At 37.8% G+C, this 24,479-nt stretch overlaps 1 protein-coding gene and 1 long non-coding RNA gene across 12 annotated transcripts in view; one reads left to right on the top strand and one right to left on the bottom strand.

Moving 5' to 3' along the window:
• Window positions 1-24,479, bottom strand: part of LOC138759590 (alpha-1,6-mannosylglycoprotein 6-beta-N-acetylglucosaminyltransferase B) — a 619,678-nt gene that overhangs the window by 78,572 nt on the left and 516,627 nt on the right. For all 10 annotated transcript variants that reach the window (XM_069930278.1, XM_069930274.1, XM_069930271.1 and 7 more), the window contains 2 exons: window positions 9,197-9,327; window positions 1,714-1,869 (listed from right to left, as the gene is read on the bottom strand). In XM_069930278.1, coding sequence (XP_069786379.1) covers window positions 1,714-1,869; window positions 9,197-9,327 — 287 coding nt within the window. The remainder of the gene's footprint in view (window positions 1-1,713; window positions 1,870-9,196; window positions 9,328-24,479) is intronic.
• LOC138759593 (uncharacterized) lies at window positions 4,095-12,719 on the top strand. Of its 2 annotated transcripts, none has more exons than XR_011354983.1 (3): window positions 4,095-4,452; window positions 10,798-11,059; window positions 12,644-12,719. It is a non-coding gene; the product is annotated as an uncharacterized lncRNA (long non-coding RNA). The 2 variants fall into 2 exon arrangements; XR_011354984.1 differs by lacking the exon at window positions 4,095-4,452 and adding an exon at window positions 5,656-5,739.

A 24,479-nucleotide genomic window follows, 5' to 3' on the forward strand; every position in this document is an offset into this window, starting at 1 on the left:
AGGTTATAGCTGGAGCACTGTGTGCTGTTCTGGATGCTAACTATAGGAAGAATTGGAGGTCCTGAGTTATAGGGACAGGTAGGAGAGGCGAGGTTTATAAAATCATGACCGGCATGGACAGTAGTGAATGCTCACGTATTTTTCCCAGGGTAGACAATCGTACAATAAGAGAGCATAGGTTTAAGATGAGAGGGAAGAAGTTTAAGAGGGTCCTGATGGCTAACTTTTCACTCTGTATCTGTATATTTTTAGTCTGTATCTGGAACAATCTGCCAGATGAAACTATAGAAGTGGTACAGTTATAATATTTAAAAGACATTTGAACAGATATATTGATAGGAAGGTGTAATGGATGTGTTGATAATATTTGAAGTTAACATAGAATTATATATCTTGGGTTATGTAGTGGGCTTGATTACAGGGGTACACACACCACAGCACATTTGACAAACACTATGACACTAAGAGAGAACAAGAATAAGAGCTGATTCGATGGGCCAAATGGCCTACTTCCGTTCCTTTATCTTAGCTTATGAAGATGTTAGTTTGAAAGCGGTGAGTATAGCAGACGAATCAATAATGGAATTAACATGGAACGTTGTGGACGTCAGGATGATGTGTGCTTTAAAGGAACTGTATGGGATCCAGTCAGCCTTGTACTGGCAGTACTGCAAACCCCAGATCCATTTGAGTGACAGGTGCCAGACTTGGCAAAATCAAATGTTGGAACAGGAGAGGTTTTGCAAAACAGACTGAAACTGTGTATTGTCAGGTCACTTGGGAAGAGAGACCTACATTTGAATCAGAAGCCGACAGGAGTGGAGAAATCAAGACCCTGTGGCACACACAGGCATAAAACAGTAATCTCTAGAAAAGGAGGGAGATACTGGTCTGTACTATAGCACAGAAGCCAGAACACTGATGTTAAGTCCTTGTGAAACAAGGGGTTGAATTACAGTAAATAGAATCGGTGCTGGTATGTGACTCCTAACAAAAGGGGACTAGAGAAATAAGTAGATTTCAAAAGGGAGAGCTCATTCGAAGATAAAGGTTGGAGCTTCATAAAGGAAGGAAACTCCAGAGCACTTAAGAAGCTAAGAGGGAGTTGAAGATCACCAGTGTGAGAGTTTAAGAAGAAATCTCTTCCTGGGAAAGTAGCTCAGCAAGATTTGTGAGTTGGAACAGTCTAAGGACTGAATCAGTGATAACAAACACTTCATTCCTGCTTTAAGCAACAATTTAAAAGAACTTGATGTTTTATAATCACTTCTGAACTACAATTTAATAGACCAAGTTCAACACAATTTTAAAATACTGGGCATTAGAAACTAACCTTTCAGACTCAAGTTTAAACAAAAATAATTTGGACTTTAATACACACACATATTTATACAATTACATTTGAGCATAGTAGGGTTTAAGCTTATAGTAAGTAAGTTTATAGTAAAGTAAGAACTGTTACATGATTAATAGTTTAATAAAAACTATCATTTAGAGTTTATCATTGTCTGGCAAATCTTCCATTGCTGTTCCTGTGTTAGGACAAACAGGGATTGGTTAATTCATAATAAAGGGTTTTTAAGGAATATAGACCCAATGCAGATGAATGGTACTAGCCAAGAATGCCAACTTGGCGAGCATGGACAAGTTGGGCAGTAGGGCCTGCTCTGTGCTGTTTGACCTTGTGTCTCTTTGGCCCTGCCTAGTAAATACCTTTGCTTTCCGTAGAAGTCTCTGTAGCTCATGCTGTGGCAGCAGTCCATGGTTTTTGACGAAAACAGGCATCTCTGGTGGCCAGTGTGTCTCATAGTAAACAGTTCCATGGATCTCCATGTATCTGCTAATAACTTCCAGATATTTTGCCTTTCCCTGAGAGGCAAAAAATTAATGTTAGGCATGTTTAACTAAATGATTTTAGTCAGAATAAAGTGTGTTTTAATATTAAGGAGACACAAGTTGTATTTTAAGAATATCCATCAAACCTCAAAAGTCTTATTTTATCATGCAAGTGAACAAAAGTTTATGTTTCAAGCAAACCTCAGAATGAAAACAAAATTGAATGAGATATCATCCCTAAGGCTGTCCACCTGGTTCCCACATCTATTGAAATAACCAATGGTTTGGGCCTGGTCCCTTTGTCAAGGTATGAGTAAAAGGTAGGCAGGCACCTGAATAAAAATGTAGGGGGCGGGAGGAGGAAAGAAGGGGTAGAGGGTGGAGAACAGGCCAATATCTAATAGCAATATTGTGCTGTGAGCTGAGAGCTGATACCATGTTATCACCAGTGACGGTGAAGCTCACAACTATTTCCTGTAGCAGTTTATGTGTGCATGGAATTCCTAATCAGATAGAGTGTAGAAAAGTTATTTCTTGCAGTAAATAATTAAAAAAATATCTAATGGCAGTTCTGGAGTTCTGCAGCAGACACTGAAAAAATTAAAGTTCAGAACCCATAGAAAGAAAAAAAATGAGCAAAATCAGCTAACAAGGCCAACCATAAAGAAGGTAAATGGTGAAACCTTCAAAATTAGAGCAAGTGTCAAGAAACATTTCTTCAGAGTAATGGAAGTCTAAAGCTAAGATTTCTGTTTGAAAGATAATTAGGGATCAGAGAATGGTGGCAGATTGATGGGAGATAAGATGTACACTCAGTTCAATAAAAGAACAGGTTAAAGAACAACAAATTATCACTATTCTTTTTTCTCCCTTCAGCACAGACATTTAAGCTTAAAATAGCTTAGCAAGATTTATAATGCCATTCTAAATTTTATTAAATTCTGATGGAATCATATTAAACCTTTCGATTCAAATGTTTAAGCGTGCTAACTGAGTACTAATGAGAAAAAATGCAAATCATCTTTATGTAGAGATGTACATAGGCAATTATAAATACATGTAAATGCAAAAAACAATTAAGTTTTATTGATTACTATCACATAAATTGCTGAATTTAATAAGTAATTTTAACAAATTTTATATTTTGATTCAAATCCTGGGGAAATGACATTTCACATGATGTTCTGTCATGGTTCAGATCATTTCTTTTTATCAATAGTTGGATTTTAACTTGATTTCTACCCTTTCATATGTAACAAAACTTAAGCAGTACCTCTAATACTCATTCCCTTTCTTAATACATACATAATGATGTAACATTAAAAAAAATCTATCTAGATTATCAGAAAATACATGACAATAAAAAATCCAATCACAGAGTAAGGTAATGAAACACAATGGCCGGGATCTAAAGAAAATGACAGCGACTCTGTGATGAATTTTAAGCATAAATCCTTTTAAACGTTAACAAATTTGGGACAGCAGACACATTCTGCACACGGTCGCCTAAAAGTTGTTGACAGATTCCATCGACGAATCTGTCAGTAAGCTCCATTGCGAGTAGCAGGAGAATGAATTTGCATAGATTCTCCTGAGAGATAATGGGAAGTCCCTCTCGGACTCGATGCTATGCACATCCATTTATTTTAAAGAATATTTTAGAGCTATGCAGAAAAAGTATGATTAATTATATTTTTATGTAATCAATGTTTGTTCCATGCTTTTAATTTATATTCATATCTCAAGAATCTTAAATGATTTCCATTTAACTAATTTTTGATTCCCTTTCTAAATCATTTTAATAATTTGATACACTGTTTTGGGAATGTCAGAGACTGGATCGCATGCCTGATTATGATGTATGTGGCCCTGCTCTTCAGTCAGTAATTCTAGTAATTCAGGAAAGTAGAAGGTAATTGGGTACCAGAGCAACAAACACAGATGATACGAATCTGATCAGCATTTTCAATGATATACATCTATGTTTAAAATAGATTTTGAATGGGAGAACTGAGGGGGGAGGAAGAATTTTTTTATCTCCTGTGGGAGATTAGCTGAAACTCTATTCATTAATGTGTAATCAGAAAGCATTACATTAAATTATTCTTATCAGGTTTAACAGATCCTACTCTTTGTCAGGACTCAGCCACTGAAGGTGAAAAATGAATTTTATTACAGCTTATTTTGGCATGATTGACCATTGTTCAATATATCATGCTTTACCTGGAATTTTCTACCCAGACTGAAAGTATGAAAAGCCAACACCAGTCACTGGATTAGACAGATGATACACAAGCATCATGAAAACAATAAAAAAGGCTGTATTAATGCAGTTTAATAAGGTGGAGATGAGGAAACTTCAGCTAATGGTTCTATTCTTGTTTCAGGGATCATGGCACTGACATTGAGGACATGCTGCTGATGCGGGTGTTGACCTCTCCGTTGTAGTTCATAATAGGTCCCCGCTTCCCATCAAATCGAATTCTTCATCAACTTATTTTAAGGCTGTTCCTTGGTATGGAGGACGTGCTGCTTTTTCTCCATTTCTGAGAGCTCTGAGATGGCTGAAGAGACCAATGCAGAACCCACCGACTCTGCCACAGATGGGATGGATGAGTAGGTTTGCCTATTGTAAACCACTTCAACTGTTTATGCACTAGGGCATGACGTTTTTTTCATAGAAAATAGAGCTGCTTTGTGCCTTCCTGTATGTTACTGCTCTATTTTAAACAATCAAGGGCCAGATATTCTATCAAGTCAGTGAGGGTGAATCCTTGAATAATCTCTTCCTGTGACAGAGTTTGAATTCAGCTGCTTATTTTGTGATTTTTACCAATAGTTGACATGAACTACCATTTGGAGCTGGTTAAGTGTAATCAGAGTCTGAAAACATTCCAGTATTGATGATTAGAAACATTATTTCTCTTTCCACAGAATCCACCTGAAATGCTGGATGTTTCCAGCATTTTATGCTTTTGCTTCAGGTTTCCAGTAACTATGTTTAAAAAAAATCAAGATTGAAGTGAGATTTGGTGCAATGACACCAACCTTGCTTTCACTTCAGTTTGCGCTGGGATTGAGGTCCATGATGATCACAGGATCACAGCTTGCAAGTCACTTTCTTGCTGTTGTACAACAGTAATGAATTTCTGAGAATAGATCATTTTAAATTTGAGACATACAGGATGTTAACAGGCCCTTTTGGCCGACAAGCACATGCGACCCAATTACACCCAATTGACTTACAACCACTGTATGTTTTGAGGGGTGAGAGGAAATCAGAGCACCCGGAGAAAACCCATGCAGACGTGGGGAGAACGTACAAGCTCCTTACAGACAATGCTGGATTTGAACTCTGATCGCTGGTGCTGTACAAGTCTTCCGCTAACCACTACACTATCTGTGCTGCCTTTGAAGGCAATTCTCCAAAATCACTCTTGGTGATGATATTGAAGGGATTTCTAATAGCGAGAAGAGTCCATGTGCAGTGGCTGCTGATGCCCCCTCTACATTTTATTTTGGAGTAGTCTTCTGTACCACCAGAGAGACAGAATTCACATTGCGTCTCTGAGCAAAGGAGAAGACGATTGAGAAATGAGTTGTTGTATAAGCAAGTACATTTCAGAATGGTGAGTATGTTCCGTCAATGCTCTTAAACCAGTGCTTTAAAAACCATTCACTGTTAACAACACCCAGTAATGTGACCATGAAGTTTCCAATGCATTTTGACACAAGAGGCGAGGTCACAATGCATGTGCTGAGACATTTTGTATGTCAATGGGTTGCTTTATTGGCTCCAGGGATTTCCTTTGACTGTTCAGCTACAGGGTAAAACACCCTGCAGTTTATTTCTTCTGTACATAATGGATCTGACAGCCATTAATTGGAAAGACAGGAACAGGAGTAGGTCATTGAACCTTTGAGCTGATTTCACTGCTCAATTAGATTATGACTGAGCTGCATCATCACTCTATCCTTCCACTTTGGCTCCATGACAAGAACAGTCTTGTTTGAAAAAAGTGAAACAACTTAACTTTGCTATTTCCAGCTGTCCAAGGCCAAAGGTCTTTTTAGCAGCAGGGATGGGATTCCACATTTCCATGACCAGCTGGATGGCCAGAAAGTCCACTATTATTCTAAATTCAAGATTCGATTCCTTTATTGCCATGTAACAAAAACAATGTAATTGTCTTTAGTCCGCCGCAGGGCAGACAGATTCACCATCAGTCGATATTGCTGGCGCTTCTTACAGACAGAGAAAGAGAAGCAAAAGAGAGCTCCCAAAGCCTCCAACTCTCCTGCAGCCTCCGCAGCCACACAGACTCCAACCCAAACAATTGGCCACCTGAGGTCCAGATCCAAACCTCCAACACGATTAGGAACCCTTCAGCACCCTCTCACATTGCGGTCCAATACCTGGTACCCCTTCAGCCAGTCTTGAGCCATTCTCCAGCAGCCTGCAGCCTGCGTGGGTTCCTCTCCTTGAGTCACCAATAGCCTGCTGCCTGTGTGTTCCTCAGTCACAGAACCCCTAACTGGACCATTGCTGTGGTCATCTTCTCTGCTTCTCCTTCTCATGTTGGGGGTGGGCTCCCTGTTTTCTGGTGCCCTGCACTAGTCTTCTACTTTCCCGGAGTCTGCAACCCCTGGTGGCTGCTACCGATCCTACGCTCTGCCATCTTGGGTCAAGACCTCACAGGTGGGAGGGTACAAGAGAAAAGAGCTGAGAAGTGATAGGGAGAGGGAATAGCTCTTTGAATGGTGAGCTGGAGGAAAGGAAACAGAGGGATGGGGAAAAGAGGGAGACAGGGAAATAGCCTAACAGAAACCAGAAAATTCAATGTTAATGCCATCCAGTTGGAGAATGCCCAGAACATTAGGACCTCCAATTTTCAGGTTGCCTTGGTTGACAATGCACACGGCCATGGACAGACAAATGAGCATAGGAGTGGGACACGGAATTGAAATGATTTTTAGCTCATGCTTTGAAGAAACGTTAGTTATGTATCTTTATCTTTGTACATAAGAACGCTGCGTGATTTGCTGAGTTTCTCCAGCATTTTTGGGTAATCTATAATAATTTATGTGACCAATGAGGAACATTTAGGACTTTCTTTGAGAGCTAAAATATTATTTCCATTATATATTAAATAATTTAATATGAAAGCAGTAAGATCTGCTTGGTTATGTCACTAACTCTTATCAGTGTTTTTAAAACTTTGACATCTATAAATGAAAACAGAAAAATCACCTCATTTATATAAAAAGGAGGAAAAGCAGACAGTAATTGTTTCATGAGCTAGAAAATTAATCCTGAAGAAATAAGTTAAGTGCAAGAATATGACTTTATCCTTCCATAAGGTATTTTTCTTCAATAAAATTCTTGATCTTTTTCCTATTAATATCCTTTAATATCCAGAACTCTATTGATTTCAATTTTGAACACAATAACATTTAAACCTCCACAGTCTACATGGGCAGAAAATTCCAAAGATTCAACACACTTTGAATTAAAATATTTCTCTTCATATCGGTATTAATTGCCTCACCTCTTATTTTCAGATTGGAACTTTTAGCTCCAGACTGCCTTGCCAGGGCAAAAATATTCTTTACATTTATTCTAATTTGTCTAAGAAATGAGATTACTTCTCACTTTATTAACCTCTAAAGAAGTAGAGGTCTGGCCTAAAGTAAAACACGAATGGCTGTAGACACTTTAGTTGAAGTAAAAACACAAAGCTGAAGATACCCAGCAGGTCAAACAGTGTCCTTATTTAGCAAAACTGATGTTTCGGACTTGAGCCTTTCATCAAGGTATGGAAAAATGTCGGCAGGTGACCGAACAAAAGAGTAAGGGGGAGGTATGTGCAAAGGCAGGAGGTAATAGGTGCAGAAGGGAGGGAGGGGATGGCTGGGTGAATAGAGAGGGAAAGGGAGAGGAGAAATGGAAAGAGGAAGGGAAGGGGGAGGTGGAAGATGGGGGGTGGGAGGAGAGTAGATTAGCAGAAACCGGAAAAGTCAGCGTTAATGCCATCCAGCTGGAGAGCGCCCAGATGGAAAATCAGGTGTTGTTCCTCCAATTTGCAGGTTGACTTGGTGGGACAGTACATAAGGCCATGGACAGACATGTGAGTATGGGATTGTGACACAGAATTGAAATGGTTGGCTGCTGGGAGGTCTCTGTCCCTGGTGTGGACAGAGCGAAGGTGCTCAGCGAAGTGATCTCCCAGTCTGCACCCGGTCTCTCTGATGGAGAGAAAGCCACAAAGGAAGCACCAGATGCAATAAATCAATCCTGCAGAGACAGAAGTGAAATGTTGCTTCACTTGAAAGTCCTATTTGGAGCCCCCAACGATGGTGAGGGAGGAGGTGTGGATGCAAGTGTGGCATCTCCTGCAGCCACAGGGGAAGGTGCCAGCGGAGGGGGGGGGATTGATGGGGAGGGATGAGTGCACAAGGGAGTCACGGAGAGAGCAGTCCCTTTGTAAGGCAGAGAGTGGAGGAGAAAGGAAGATGGGGCTGGCAGTGGGATCCTGTTCTAAGTGCTGGAAATTCTGGAGGATAATGTGTTGGATGCAGAGGCTAAGGGGGATTCTGTGCTTTTGCATCTGGGGCAGAGGGGGCCAGGCAGATGAATAAAAAATGGAAGAGATGTGGGTGGGGACTGATTTGATGGAAGTGGAGGGGAAATCACATTTGTGGAAGAAGGTAGACATTTTGGAAAATCTGGACTGTCAATTTTTTCTTGTGAAAAATCTGCAATCCCAGGAATTGGTCCAGTGAATCTTTGTGGCACTTGCTCAAAACAAATGTACTTGCCAATCCACAAAGAGTCCAAAATTACACACAGGTCTTGCCAACTCTCCATATGATTATGGTGCGATGCCTTTACACCTGTAGTCAAATCAGTGAACAATAAAGGATAACACACCATTTGCTATCTTAATGACTTAAATCATTCTCAGCCTCAGTAAGTAATTGTCTGGAAGTAATTTTAGGAATTCACAGAGGACAAGTGCATTTTATGGGCATGAGGGTTAACATTACAGTGAAGTATGTATTTGTCACTGCACTAATACTCCAGAGAATAACTTGCTGGAGTTTGAATGAAAATAAGATGAAAAAAACTAATGGTAAAAACTTACTGCTGAGAGAATTTCTCCATTTCTTGCTCCTTTCTCTTTCAATGTGTCCTTTCTGTGCTTTCCCTCCCAATGCTTGGCTTCACAGTGAATGATCACTATTTGTTTTGGAGCAAATAGTCTATGTGCAAGATTTGAGTCCAATACCTGGAAATCCTGTTGCCAGAACATGGAAGCAATATGCTAATCATGAAAGAATAATAATAAATACTTCTTACCTTCCACATGTTAGGATCTTTCCCATAGACAACAGCCATGTTGCTGATCTTGCTCGATTGAATTGCCTCTTTTTCAGTCTCATTCAGTATCTCAGCAGCAAAACCCATAAATGAGTTGTCAGGACTATGTGCTGTCAAGAGACAAATGATACATAATGTGTTGAACAGCAGAGGTACAGAACTTTAAAATGATTAAAACAGAACAATGAGAAATGAACTATTTACAAGATGATCAATTTTGCTCTTAGGTTAAGATTTTTAAGTTTATTCAGATATTTCTCATAATATAGAGTATATTTTAAATATTAAAAGACAAAAAAAAAAGAAAATGCTGCCATCAGGCAGCAAATTCAATAATGTTTCATGTCCTTCCATGGACACTCTATGATCTACCAAGTTATTTCTGAATTTTTTTTTTGATTTTGCTTCAGAAATCCAGCATTTACATATTTTTCAATTTTTATTAATTGTTAAATTGACCACCATTTCTCTTCCAGGAATGCCAATCTTGAATAAGTTCATCTCTGCTCTCTGGCAGGACTTTTGTCTGTCTTTTGTACTTTGTTCAGTCTTAAGAAAAAATCCCAGAGGGTCGTTAACTCGGCCTGCAACATCACAGGCACCGACTTCACTCCATCGAGGACATCTACATGAGGTGGTGTCTTACTAAAGCAGCCTCTATCCTCAAGGACCCCCCAGAACCCAGACCATACACTTTTCACACTTCTGCCATCAGGCAAAGGTACAGGAGCCCAATGATCAATGAACCAAAGACACGGCCTCACTTTGACTTTGCCTACACTATTTTTATTTATTGTTGTAAGGTGGTTTATATGAATGTTCGCTCTGTGACGCTGCCACAAAACAAGAAATTTTGTGACTTGTTCATGACAATAAATTCTGATTCTGATTCAATGTTTCCCTTCTAGTCTTCAATAAATTGTTGACCAAAATTCGCATCTAAAACTCACATTTCCTTGGCAAATATCTCCAGATCCAACATAGATTTCAATTCAAAAGCCAACTTTCAGAATTTGGATCCACCCAAGATTGAATTGCCGGGTCTGCTCACACTCTTCAGCATTTCTCATTAATGGTCTCATTGTATCCTGAGATCTAAACATTGTAACTAGCATTGCCAAACACATGTTCTTGACCACTCTCTGCAATGACACCAATTAATTCCATCTCCGATATCATGGTCTGCACTTCCACTTCATTCTTTGGTGCCTTCTATGTAGCAAGGTGAGCTCTTTCTTTCCTTTCTGATGTGAGTTATAATGAAGAGCTTGGACCTGAAACATTAACTGTTTCTCTTTTCACTGATGCTGCCTGATCTAGTGAGTGTCCAGCATTTTTTATGTTTCATTTTGTGTGATTTGCCAGTAAGTGGCTTTTATTTTCCTTTAGATAGGAACACTTTCACACTGTTTGATAAAATACCATTTCTGCATTTCTTCATGTACATTCAATGCCAAAAATACAAATTAAGAATGAAAATGTTGTAAATACTCAGCAACCAGAAATGGGAAAAGAAACAGACTTAACATTTTATTTCAATATTTTAATCATCAACTCATCATAATTTTCATATTGCACAGGAATAATCCACACAGATCACTGGACCATGCTCAATATTCTACAGGTTTGCCTGATGGTTGAAGCATTTCAAACTTCTGCACCTGCACTCAGGAGTATGAAAATAAGGAAGGTGTTGGACATCAGATGGCCTTAACTTGATGCCTAGCTCTTGTTTCTGGACGGTCCTTATAAAATACACGAGGTACCAAGCTGAAGGTTCAAATGATGCTTTGAATCTGGTCCCTCAGCCTTCTGGTAACCACACCTTACAGAAAAGCGATGGTAAGTTTTTTTTACAATCACTTTTATTAAATTAACATTAACTTGTTTAATTAAATAATGTGTTATTTTAAAATTTTTCATTAATATATTTTAAGATTAACATGAAATTCTGTATGAGCTATTGGAGGGCCATCAGGGCAGTTTGTGGGTGCAACAATATGTTCCACCTGTGGTTTAGTTGTCAGGCAGCATCCTTCAGAAACATTTGTTACTTTAATTTATATCAGAACTATTAACCCCTCATATATTTTCAGACAGGAAAAACTTTCCAGATGAAGATTGATTACATTTCAGCTTTACTTCCAAATATAATTAACTAGAAACTCCAGGATTATTATATCAATTATTTCACCTTGCACACATGGAATATTTCTAGATGTAATCAATAACAGATAATTAGAATAAAATTGACATAAATAAATACTACAATTATTGTAATAAACACAGGAAAAGATTTCAGGTCAATGTATTTGTAACACTCTATTAGAAATAAAGAAGTGAAACCTGTATTTCAGCGGGTGTCAATGTGCTCATATCTCAATTTACAGAGAATATTTGGGGAAGGCGAGTGGGGTGCATGTGCAGGAGAAAACTAAGATGAACTCTTTAGCTTCTCTTTAGTATAAACATTTTATTGAGTCTGCTTTCAGATTAAACATGTGATTGTGTCTAAAAGCACCCTCCATCTCTGAACTTAGCTCCCCCTAATAGCCAGCCCACATTCTGAAGTGCCCATCATCAACTCTGATGAATGATATTAAACCCCAATCCTCACCCATCCCACCGCACACAATCTGGTACCCATGAGTCATCAGAGATTAAAATTAAACCAACCTCTGAATCTGGATTTACCATTCAAATGCTACCCAATGGTTAATTTTGAAATCAGAAATGTACATTAACTTGGACCCCCTTTGTGGTCTTCTGACTTCATGGTGCAGTTTCAGTGTCCGATGGTTAAACATAAGCAGCAGGTTCCCATGTCCAGCTTAGGGATCTTGAAAAATTCCTGCATAATTTATGTCAAGCAGTGGAGGGTAGTAACATTCAACCCCATTATTTTGTCAGATGAGTTGATACTTTTTGAGGCATTTTTTGCTGCAGATATTAATAATAAACACAAGATGGATTGTTGCATAACACTAGCTGACAACTAAATAACAGTGTAATCATTTCCCATCTCCCAAGAGAACTAACAATTCATTTATAAGAATTTTTTTGCCACAGATTTGAAATTCTGCTAATGTTTTCAAATATATCTGCCTTCCAATCTTAAATTCTGATGTTTTATTTAAGCTTGCCCTCATAAATCTTCGCCAATGTGCAGAGATATGATCATTTTCCAGAGAAATACATTTAATTCTTCTTGAAGATATTACATGCTGGGTATATTTTATTGACTTTTCCTTCCATTTCCACATCATGATTACAATTGGTGCTGGCCTTGCTGCTTTCAGGGTTTCATCAAGAAATATATTGGACTGGTTTAACAGTGATTTATGACTCCATGTGTTATATTGAGTTTAAAGTGTCAGAATAACTTTTACTTGATAATAAATTTAACAACTGTTTATTTTAAAATAGCAAACATCTGTCTTTGGGCTGGACTTTGATTTGAAGTATTGCTTTTTTAAGATGGAATCGGATCAAGAAATGGCCATTAATAAAATTATCCTTGCCAAAAACCAGACAGCTTGTAATTGTACCATTAAATTGAAGTAGACAAGTGCAGTGCTGCTCCTCCCACCATTTCTCGCAATTACAGGCCAAAATTTTGCATTAACCTACATAAATAAGCAGGAACAAAAAAGAGAAAGCTTGAAAAAGTCTGCAGGTGAGAGAGCATCTTAGTGAACAGTGGAGCAGTTTTGTAACTGGCTCGCCAGCAGCTATACTTTGTGAGGAGTCTGAGGAGATTTGGTATATCACTGAAGACTCTAGAAAACTTCTACAGGTGTTCCATGGGGACCATTCTGGCTGGTTGCATCACTGTCTGGTATGGAAGCATCAAATCTCAGGACAAGAAAAAACTCCAGAGGGTTGTTAACTCAGCCTGTGACTTCACAGGCACCAGACTTCACTGCATCGAGGACATCTACATGAGGCGTTGTCTTAAAAAAACAGCCTATAATCTCAAAGATCCCCCACCACCCAGGCCTTGCCCTCTTCACTCTGCTACCATTGGGAGAAAAAGGTACAGGAGCCTGAAGAACCCTCAGTGGCACAAGGACAGCTTCTTTCCCGTTGCCATCAGATTCCTGAATAATCAATGAACCAAAGACACGGCCTTACTTTTCGTGCCACTATTACTTTTTTAAAGAAATATTATCATTGTAAAATGGTTTATATGAATATTTGCACTTTGTTGCTGCCACAAAACTCTGAATTTCGTTTTCTTGTTCATGATAATAAATTCTGATTCTGATTCTAAAACTCAATGGCATCTTCTGTCCCCTGTTATGTTTGACAATGAAACTAATAAAATGTCTCATTGGTTTATATGCATTATGGGCTTTTGCCTGGGATGCACCCAGAGACAGACATCCAGAACTGCTGGAAGACCATCAACTCGGTGAAAGACGTTCTTTGGTCTGCCAGAATCTTTTGGTATTTCAGCACATTTCCTCACTTGGTGAGGAATGCAATCTCCTGACAAATTCCAGGCTACAGGAGTATGTGCGAAGGGACGCACTGAGGCTCAGTACAGCTAATGCGGTCACTGTGGGGAAGGACCACAGTCCAGAGTACTTCCATCACCTGACATTGAGGGCTGAGACCAAGGCAAAGCTCCTAAAACAACAGAGGGGACTAACAACAAGGTGCCACTGTGGTGGAAATAGTGTAAATAACAATGTGCAATAATCGCAATGTACGGACATGACACTAAAGGTATGAATAGACTTTGAAATACTTTCTTTTTGTAAACAATTTATTGTAAATAATGTCTATTTTTTGTTAACAAAAAATTGTTTACATGCATCAAAAAAAGTTCACAGATAATACATTATAAAGACCAAAACATCATAATCCTTTTTGAAGCCAGACTCTGCAAAGTTTATTGGCAGGCATTGTGGAACATAGGGGTTTCACATGGCCTCTCAATACAAAGACATTTCTGGAACAGTGATGGGAGAGCAAAATGCAGAATGTATCAGTGAGATGAGTAGGGGGTACACATTGAAACATAAGGTGGTATGTGAGTGGGAAGGGAAGGTTGAGAACCACTGCTCCAGACCCAATTATTACAGACCCAATTATTACAGAAATATTTTGCTTGAGAAAAATTGTCATTGGACCATTTCCTTTGGAGTATGAAACTGTGCACATAATGAGTCAATGAGGTACTTTCAATTTTCCCATAGAGGCTCAATATCAATTATTTACAGTAATTTGATGGATTCGAGAACAGTTTCCCCAGTTAAGATCAAGAGTGATTGGGAACATGATTTAGATTTGTCACTTCCAGATGAAGATTGGACCATTGTTCTAAATTTGATTAATGAATCCTCGTTTTGTACATGACATTGTTTGTTGCAATTTAAGGTTGTACATAGAACACATATTTCAAAAGTTATCTCATTTCGATTCTATTCTGATATTGATCCACGATGTGATAAATGCAAAATTTTTGAGGCTTCATTGATACATATGTTCTGGTTTTGTCTCAGTTTAGAAAATTTTTGGAAAAATTACTTTCAAACTTTATCATCCATTTTTAAGGTCAAATTAGAATCATGCCCTTGAACTGATCTTCTTTCTTAAGAAAAGGAAATACTATTGACTTCATCTCAGAAATGAATTTTAGCTTTTACCTCATTGATAGCGAGACAGGAAATTTTGATGAAATGGAAAGACAGCGCTCCACCTATTCATATTGAGTACTCATAATGATTACAGAAGGGCATGTCCTTCCTAAGTTTAGAAAAAATATCAGACATAATGTTAAAGATGTAAATGTGAATGTTTATAAAACGTGGAGTCCATTCAATAAGTATAACCATAATTAAATGAATTAGGGTATTTGGATGCTTCTGAACAGGACTGTCTGGTCTCCAAATGTCGTCCGTTATTTCCTATTTATGTTAGATAAGCAAGTTTGTTTTGTTTAGAGGAAAGGATTTGATTATTGGAGGGAGGGGGGTTCTCTTTTATCTTTTTTTGTTTTCTTTTTCAATATATTGATATAATGGGTTTGATTTGAAAGGGTGCACACAATTTATATTATGCATAATCAAGGTTTTATTTGATCTAGTTGTTTGTCTTTTCTTATATTCAGTATATGTGTTAGATCTTTATGTGTGCATTTTTTAAAAATTAAACTCAATAAAGATATTTTAAAAAGAAAAGGATTCTCTTCACAATGAATGTCTTCCCAATTGCTTCCAATTATCAGGTTTTATTCTGAACATACTTTTCAATCTCCTGCAATATAGACTAAACCACTAATGATGCAGCAAAATGAAAATGGGGAAAATTCTGAACATAAAACAAGGAATAAAAATACCAAAGGTGAAAGCAATGAAACGCAAAGACTAAGAAACTAATTGCGTCAAAGTCACAGAGATCAATGGATATAAAAAAAGATAAAGTAAAATAGAGAATTAAAAGCAATAAAAATATGCAAAGATAAAATCCTGAAAGGGAACTATACATATGACAATTGATGTAACTTAGTAAGCAAGATTTGATCTGCAAATATAATTGCAATATTGGAATTGGTATCTTTGAATATATATTACATGAGTGAACCTGCCATAAATCAACTGTAGCAATTTAAAATGAATCTTACCCTATATATATTTCCAACACTCTTCTCATGTTGCTCACCAGGTTAAAACTGGCACAGGCCAAAGAGCTGTTAGCCTGGGAAATCTGTGTGGCCTCGTTGGAATCCTCGAGGAGGCCACCAGCGCAGCACAGATGGAACTGCCAATGGCTTGCACCCAACACACGGCTGGAAGCTGTGACCCAGAATAGCTGTCCTAATCAGACTATTCCATGGGAATAGGATAACATGTTGAGAGAAAGTATCTAATATGTCAATCTTATTTTAAAAGGTTGTTGCATAATTGAAAATGGGCAGCAAATAGTTTTGAAAATGCTTGTCTCACTTCATTAGCTTCCAACACACTGGTACTCAGTCTGTTTCCAAGCATTTTAAGGATTCAATTAGGGTATTGGGAATGCAACTGTAGGTGGGGAGGTATGATAAATGTCCCACACTTGGTCAGAGAATATATAGTTAATGTACAAGCAAAAAAATAGCCTTCATACTCCTTCACTGTGGTGAGGAGAATAGGTTTGACGGGTTCAAAAAGTAACAAGTCCTGGACACGAACGTGTTAGTAGAAAACAATGGTCTTTATTAACCTGCTGGGGAATGTGCAACAGGAAGACAAGACACTCACAGACAAAGGAACACACAGCAGACACTGGTTTATCACCTGATGATGGCACCTCCTGATAAATCATTGATAAAGTAAAAGTCCTGGACACGGACGTGTTAGTAGAAAACAATGGTCTTTATTAACCTGCTGGGGAAGACACTCACACTCACAGACAAAGGAACACACAGCAGACACTGGTTTATCATCTGATGATTGCACCTCCTGATAAATCACTGATAAAGTAACAAGTCCTGGACACGGACGTGTTAGTAGAAAACAATGGTCTTTATTAACCTGCTGGGGAAGACACTCACACTCACAGACAAAGAAACACACAGCAGATGCTGGTTTATCACCTGATGATGGCACCTCTTGATAAATCACTGACAAATGCAATTCCTGATTATGACTCGAGGGTTAAACATACAGTACTTGCCACCCCTCTATAACTCGCAGGCATGACACAGTGGTTAACTATAAGGTACGAATCCAGTTACAGTCTACAATGGGTGAGATCTTGCAGTATCCCCCAGATACATGCCACAAATAGACCCCACCCTGTACGGCATACCCCTCACAACTGGTTCTCCAGTGTTGCCCATGGCCTGCAACCTGGAATGGAGCTCAGGGATGCCTCAAGGGAAAAACAAACAGCATGATTTGCTCCATATGGTGGGCCTTATTCTGCAGTCGGCTAGACGGAACAGCCCATGTGACCTGCAAGGATCAATGGCATCTGGAAGAGCCAGACCAGGTGTGCCCACATAACCTTTGAAAACCAATTGCATGGCAGCCTCACCTCGAATGACATGGGGAATGACTTTTGACCTGCCACTGCTTGGCTGGTCAGATGACCCTCCAGGAGCAAACATATGGAAATTCCTTTGTTCAACCAGTTGCCTGTCCATTCTGTTGGATAATCCTCCAAATAACATCCATTGAATGTGTCTATGTTGCATGATTGAAAGATGTGGATTAAAGATGATTACATGCAGTGACTGGTTTTGAAATTGCAGAGAATGTTCTCAATTAGAATAGTATCTGTGATAATTCATAGCATGTAGCCACATGACACAGGTGGGTCTGGGAAAAAACTAAGCTACACATATGGACAATGATAGGTTTCTTAACATGTCGAAGTGTATGAATATACTTCTTAACTATTGGAAGAGAGCATACTATTTGTGGCATGACCGTAAGGCATTCTGGAATAGATTGTCAAATAAGATGCTGATGAGACAAAAGGCTTGAGAAGTCCATTGAAACTACTATCTATGTCATAATGTGAGGCCTCAGGATAAGGGAAACGATGGATGAATAGATTATTGTGACAGAATTGTGTTATTAATCTTTAGTTATTATATATATATATATATATATATATATATATATTTCTTAGAAAAAGGAATTGTGGCCTGGACAGGAGCACACTCAAAGACACCACAGACCCTTACACACAGAAACCATTTTGAAAGTCGAAATGTCTACTAAATTATTGTTGGTGGATGCTGTGCAAACGGCCATAAAACCTGAAATGATTCTTCACTGAAATATTGAAGAGAGTGCCGCTTACTCAGAGAAGCACCTGTGTACACAAAGAGGACTTTTGGTTCAATGGTCAGCAACAGAGAGGAGTCATTTTCTTTTGAATTATAACTTTGAAGTGGTTTTCAAATACACCAGGGATGACATGTGATAAAGAGACTCCAAGGAGACATATTTAATATGCACCAAGATTCATCTGGAGTCAGAAATGCAGTAGCCTCCAGTCAGAGAGGTACTGTTCATGTTGTATTCTCCTTGTCAAGGGTGGAACAGAGGGGAGGAGTCACGTGATGGAGTAGTGGCCGGTAGGGGAACTCCATCCCTCTCCAGAAAAGTAAAAAAATGATAGAGAAAAAACAAAGGCACAAACATAAAAACCATAACAAAGTGAAAGTGAAAGTGTGGAGAAAATGGCACCGAAGAAAGAAAAACCAAAAACAATGGGAAGAAAGGACGTCGGAGGAGGAAGGTGAAGGCCTTACCGGTACGAGGAGGTACGCCGTGGAGAGAAAAGCCCGCTCCCTGCGGTCAGTCGAAGCCCCAAACTCGGGACTACAAAAATGGCTCACGGAGCCAAACAAAAGTGTGCAACCGTGCATGCGCAAATCCTCGCGCATGCGCGATGCGCAAGACAAAAATAACACTGATGGGAGGGGGGACCAGCTGAGAAGTAAATCTCCACAGCTGAAACAGACAAGTATAACACAACAGCAAGAGGAAAACATAGAAAATAACGGGAACAAGAAGGAAGAGAATAAAAATAAGAAATTAAAGAAACAGATGACCAACCCAGAGGAAGAAGACCAACACCAAAACACTTTTAATAAAAATAAGAAGACCAAAAATACCCAACAAAATAAAGCAAACAACCCAACAAGAAAACCAGAAGAGACAGAGGTAAAGGACACAGATCCTGGAGTGGACTCAGAAGAAGAGGAGGAAGAACACAGAGAAATGGAAGATGAAGGGAAGGGTAAGTACGTGGATATATATATTTTTTAAAGAATATATGGAAACAGTAAAAGAATGGCAATCACAAGAATTCAGTGAAATGAAAAGAAGAATAAAAAGTACAGAAGAAAAAGTGAATAGATTAGAGATGATCATGACGGATATAGGAAAAAGAGTAGACAAGGTGGAAGAACGAGAAACAGCCATAGAAATGGAAGTAGAGGACTTAAAAAAGAAATTAGAAGAATCTGATAATAGTTAAAGAAACACAGGAGCTGTTAGCTCAGAAGATAGATATAATGGAAAATTATAATAGAAAAAACAATATAAAGATAGTGGGCCTTAAGGAAGATGAAGAAGGCAAAAATATGAAAGAATTTATAAAAGAATGATCCCCAGGGTCCTAGGAAGACCAGAATTACAGGAAGAAATGGAAATAGAAAGGGCACACAGAACATTATCCCCAAAACCACAACCACCACAAAAACCAAGATCCATTCTAGTAAAATTCCTAAGATATACAACAAGAGAAAATATATTGGAGAAGGCAATGAAAAAAGTAAGAGAAGACAAAAAGCCAATGGAATACAAGGGTCAAAAAATTTATTTCTATCCAGATATGTTTTGAACTCCTGAAGAATATAAAAAATAGAGTATAGGTAAGAACTAAGAAGGGAAAGAAAGGGAAGAAAGGAAGTAAGGAGGGAATTAAGAGAGTGACCTTTGTTATATATGAAGATTAAAATCTTTTCTGGGCGGGCTGGGTGGGGAAGAATTACAGTCACTGCAAAATCAGTTGACGCTTGCGAGCGGATTCGCAAATCCAAATGGAGAGGGGAGATGTGGTTGCCCGACAAGGGACAAAGGGCAACACAGAAAGGGGAGGGACTATTGGGGTTAAAGGAATTTTAGATATGAGAATAGTGGAAATATTTTATGTTATAGAAATGTTGTCTTATAATGTGTTCAAAAAAAGAAAGCAGAAATCGATAAGAAGGGAAGGTGGTGATGAGGAAACGGAAAGGAAAGATAAACAAAGTATGAAATGACTATGTTGAACTATATGACTTTAAATATTAATGCAATACATAACCAAATCAAAAGGAAGAAACTGTTAAATTTACTGAAAAAAGAAAAAATTGATATAGCATTCGTACAAGAAACATATCTAACTGAAGTGGAACACAAGAAATTAAAGAGAGATTGGATAGGACATGTAGCAGCAGCGTCATATAATTCAAAAGCCAGAGGAGTAGCTACATTAATCAATAAAAATGTACCAATCAAAATAGAAGAGGAAATAATAGATCCAGTAGGGAGATATGTCATGATAAAATGTCAGATATATTCAGAATTTTGGAATTTACTCAATGTATATTCACCTAATGAAGAAGATCAAAAATTTATGCAAGATACCTTTTTGAAGATAGCAGATACGCAAGGGAACATACTAATAGGAGGGGATTTTAACCTTAATTTGGACTCAAACATGGATAAAACTGGAAAAAAAACTAATAGAAAGAACAAAGTAACTAAATTTATAATTAAATCGATGCAAGAAATGCAACTTTTGGATATATGGAGGAAACAACACCCAAAGGAAAAGGAATATTCATATTATTCGGGTAGACATAAAACATACTCAAGGATAGACCAATTCCTGTTATCAGCCCACATTCAAGGGAGAGTTAGGAAAACGGAATATAAAGCTAGACTATTATCGGACCACTCACCCCTGTTATTGGCAATAGAACTAGAGGACATCCCACCAAGAATGTATAGACGGAGATTAAACTCCATGTTACATAAAAGACAGGATTTTAGAGAATTCATTGAATGACAAATTAAAATGTACTTTGAAATAAATACGGAATCAGAGAAAGATAAGTTTATACTATGGGATGCAATGAAAGCATTCATCAGAGGGCAAATAATAAGTTATGTAACCAAGATGAAGAAGGACTACAATCGGGAAACAGAACAGTTGGAAAGAGAAATAACAAATATAGAAAAAGAATTAGCAATAAAGGAAGATACAACTAAAAGAAGAGAATTGGCAGATAAAAAAATAAAATATGAAACACTACAAACATATAAGGTGGAGAAGAACATAATGAAGACAAAACAGAAATATTATGAGCTAGGAGAAAAAAACGCACAAAATTCTAGCGTGGCAGCTTAAGACAGAACAAACTAAAAGAATGGTATTGGCATTAAGGAAAAAGGACAAACAAATTACATATAATTCAACGGAGATCAATGAAAACTTCAGGGAATTCTACGAGCAACTATATCAAACTGAAAATGAAGGGAAAGAAGACAAAATAGATGAATTTCGAACTAAAATTGAACTACTGAAATTACAAACAGAGGAGCAAAATAAATTAATAAAACTATTTGAAATAGAAGAATTACAGGAAATATTAAAAAAACTACTGAACAATAAAACACCAAGAGAGGATGGATTCCCAATAGAATTCTATAAAACATTTAAAGACTTATTAATTCCTCCCCTCCTGGAAGTAATCAACCAGATTGATAAAACACAAAGCATACCAGATTCATGCAAAACAGCAATAATTACAGTAATACCAAAGACAGGGAAAGATCCACTTGCACCAGCATCATATAGACCAATATCTCTACTTAACACAGATTATAAGATAATAGCTAAACTATTAGCAAACAGATTGGCCGACTATGTACCAAAAAGAGTAAATCTAGACCAAACTGGATTTATTAAAAAAAGACGAACAACAGACAATATCTGTAAATTTATTAACTTAATTCATGCAGTAGAAGGAAATAAAACTCCAACAGTAGCGGTTGCTTTCGGCGCAGAGAAGGCCTTTGACAGAGTAGAATGGAATTATTTATTCAAAGTACTACAAAAATTCAGCCTACCAGAGAAATATATTAATTGGATTAAAGCATTATATAAGGGGCCATTGGCGAAAGTGACAGTAAATGGATATATAGCAAAACAATTTAACTTAAGCAGATCAACAAGGCAGGGATGTCCACTATCTCCCTCACTGTTCGTGTTAGCTATAGAACTACTAGCAGAACTGATAAGAACAGAAAATAAAATAAGAGGGATAAAAATAAAAGAGAAGGAATATAAAATCAGTCTATTTGCAGATAACGTTATAATATACTTAACAGAACCAGAAATATCAATAAAAGAATTACATAGGATATTGAAGGAATATGGAGAGGTATCGGGGTACAAGATCAACACAAATAAAAGTGAAGCAATGCCAATGAATAATGCGGATTTCACAAAGTTTAAGAAAGAATCGCCATTTAGATGGCAAACACAAGCAATGCGATACCTAGGTATACAAATAAATAAAAACCTCGGCCATCTATATAAACTCAATTACCATCTATTAATGAAAAAATTACAAGACGACTTAGAGCATTGGAAAGACTTACCACTAACACTGATAGGAAGGATAAACTGTATTAAAATGAACATTTTCCCAAGGATACAATACCTATTTCAGTCATTACCAATACACATAACAGAGAAATTCTTCAAGGAGTTAAAGAAAATAATAAGGAAATTCTTATGGAAAGGGGGAAACCGAGGATAGCACTAGATAAATTAACAGAATGGTACAAACAAGGAGGCTTACAACTATCAAACTATAAGAATTATTATTGAGCCGCACAATTAAGATACCTATCAAATTTTTATCAAACAAAGGAAAAACCAGATTGGACCAGATTAGAACTAGATAAAATAGGGGAGAAGATACCTGAACATATACTATATAAATGGGATGAAAAATTGGTGCAATGTAGGAATTCACCGGTATTGCATCATCTGCTCAACATTTGGAAGAAGATTCACGTAGAAAGGAATAAAACAAATTCTTCTTTTTGGCTTGGCTTCGCGGACGAAGATTTATGGAGGGGGTAAAAGTCCACGTCAGCTGCAGGCTCGTTTGTGGCTGACAAGTCCGATGCGGGACAGGCAGACACGGTTGCAGCGGCTGCAGGGGAAAATTGGTTGGTTGGGGTTGGGTGTTGGGTTTTTCCTCCTTTGCCTTTTGTCAACTACCAAAACTAATATTGACGCAAAATCAGCTAATCCCTTTCACAATAGATAACCTTTCCTTTAGAGAATGGGAAAGAAAAGGGATCAAAAGAATAGAAAATTGTTTTTCAGGAAATAAATTATTATCCTTTGAACAAATGAAGGATAAATATAATATAACTCACGATACAATGTTTGCATACTACCAACTGAAAACCTACTTGAAGGACAAATTGGGAAACAGTCTGAGGTTACCAGAAGGAAGCAATTTTGAATATGTGATTACAGACACAATAAAAACATAACAATTTACAGCACGGAAACAGGCCATTAGGCCCTTCTAGTCCGCACCAAACCAAACACCCCTCTCTAGTCCCACCTCCCTGCACAATGCCCATAACCCTCCATCTTCTTCTCATCCATAGACCTGTCCAACCTTTTCTTAAATAATACAATTGACTCCGCCGCCACTATTTCTCCCGGAAGATCATTCCACACGTCTACCACTCTCTGAGTAAAGAAGTTCCCCCTCATGTTACCTCTAAATCTCTGCCCCTTAATTCTTAACTCATGTCCTCTTGTTTTAATCTTTCCTCCTCTTAATGGAAATAGTCTATCCACATCCACTCTGTCTATCACTTTCATAATCTTAAATACTTCTAACAAATCCCCTCTCAACCTTCTACGCTCCAAAGAATAAAGACCTAATCTGTCCAATCTCTCCCTATACTCTAGATGCTTAAACCCAGGTAACATTCTGGTCAACCTTCTCTGCACTCTCTCCACTCTGTTTATATCCTTCCTATAATTAGGCGACCAGAACTGCACACAGAACTCCAAATTAGGCCGCACCAACGTCTTATACAGTCTCAACATCACCTCCTATATTCCATGCAATGATTAATAAAGGCCAGCATACTAAAAGCCTTCTTCACCACCCTATCCACGTGAGTTTCTACCTTCAGGGAATGATGTACCGTTACTCCTAAATCTTTCTGCTCTTCTGTATTCATCAATGTTCTCCCATTTACCACGTATGTCCTGAAATTAAAAAATTTGTAACAAACATGTACATCAAACTGCAAGAAAAGGAGAACGAGGAAACAAACGGTAAACCTAAACAAAAATGGGAACAAGATCTAAACATAAAGATAAAGAATGAAACATGGGAGAAGCTATGCTCCGGAACTATGAGAAATACAATAAACACAAGGTTACGCATGATACAATATAACTGGATACACAGGCTATACATCACACCTCAAAAGTTAAATAAATGGGACCCAACAGTATTAGACAGATGTTTTCGCTGTAAAAAGGAAATGGGAACAACAATTCATGCAATCTGGACATGTGAGAAAGTGGAAAAATTTTGGGAAGATCTAAACCAGATATTAAATAAAATTACAAAAAGCAATATACCAAAAAACCCAGAGATCTTCCTCCTAAGTAATGTTAGAAACAAAGAATTTGACTCGATTTGGATGGAGCA

Source organism: Narcine bancroftii, chromosome 3 (assembly GCF_036971445.1).
Source record: "Narcine bancroftii isolate sNarBan1 chromosome 3, sNarBan1.hap1, whole genome shotgun sequence".
Classification (NCBI taxonomy): domain Eukaryota; kingdom Metazoa; phylum Chordata; class Chondrichthyes; order Torpediniformes; family Narcinidae; genus Narcine; species Narcine bancroftii.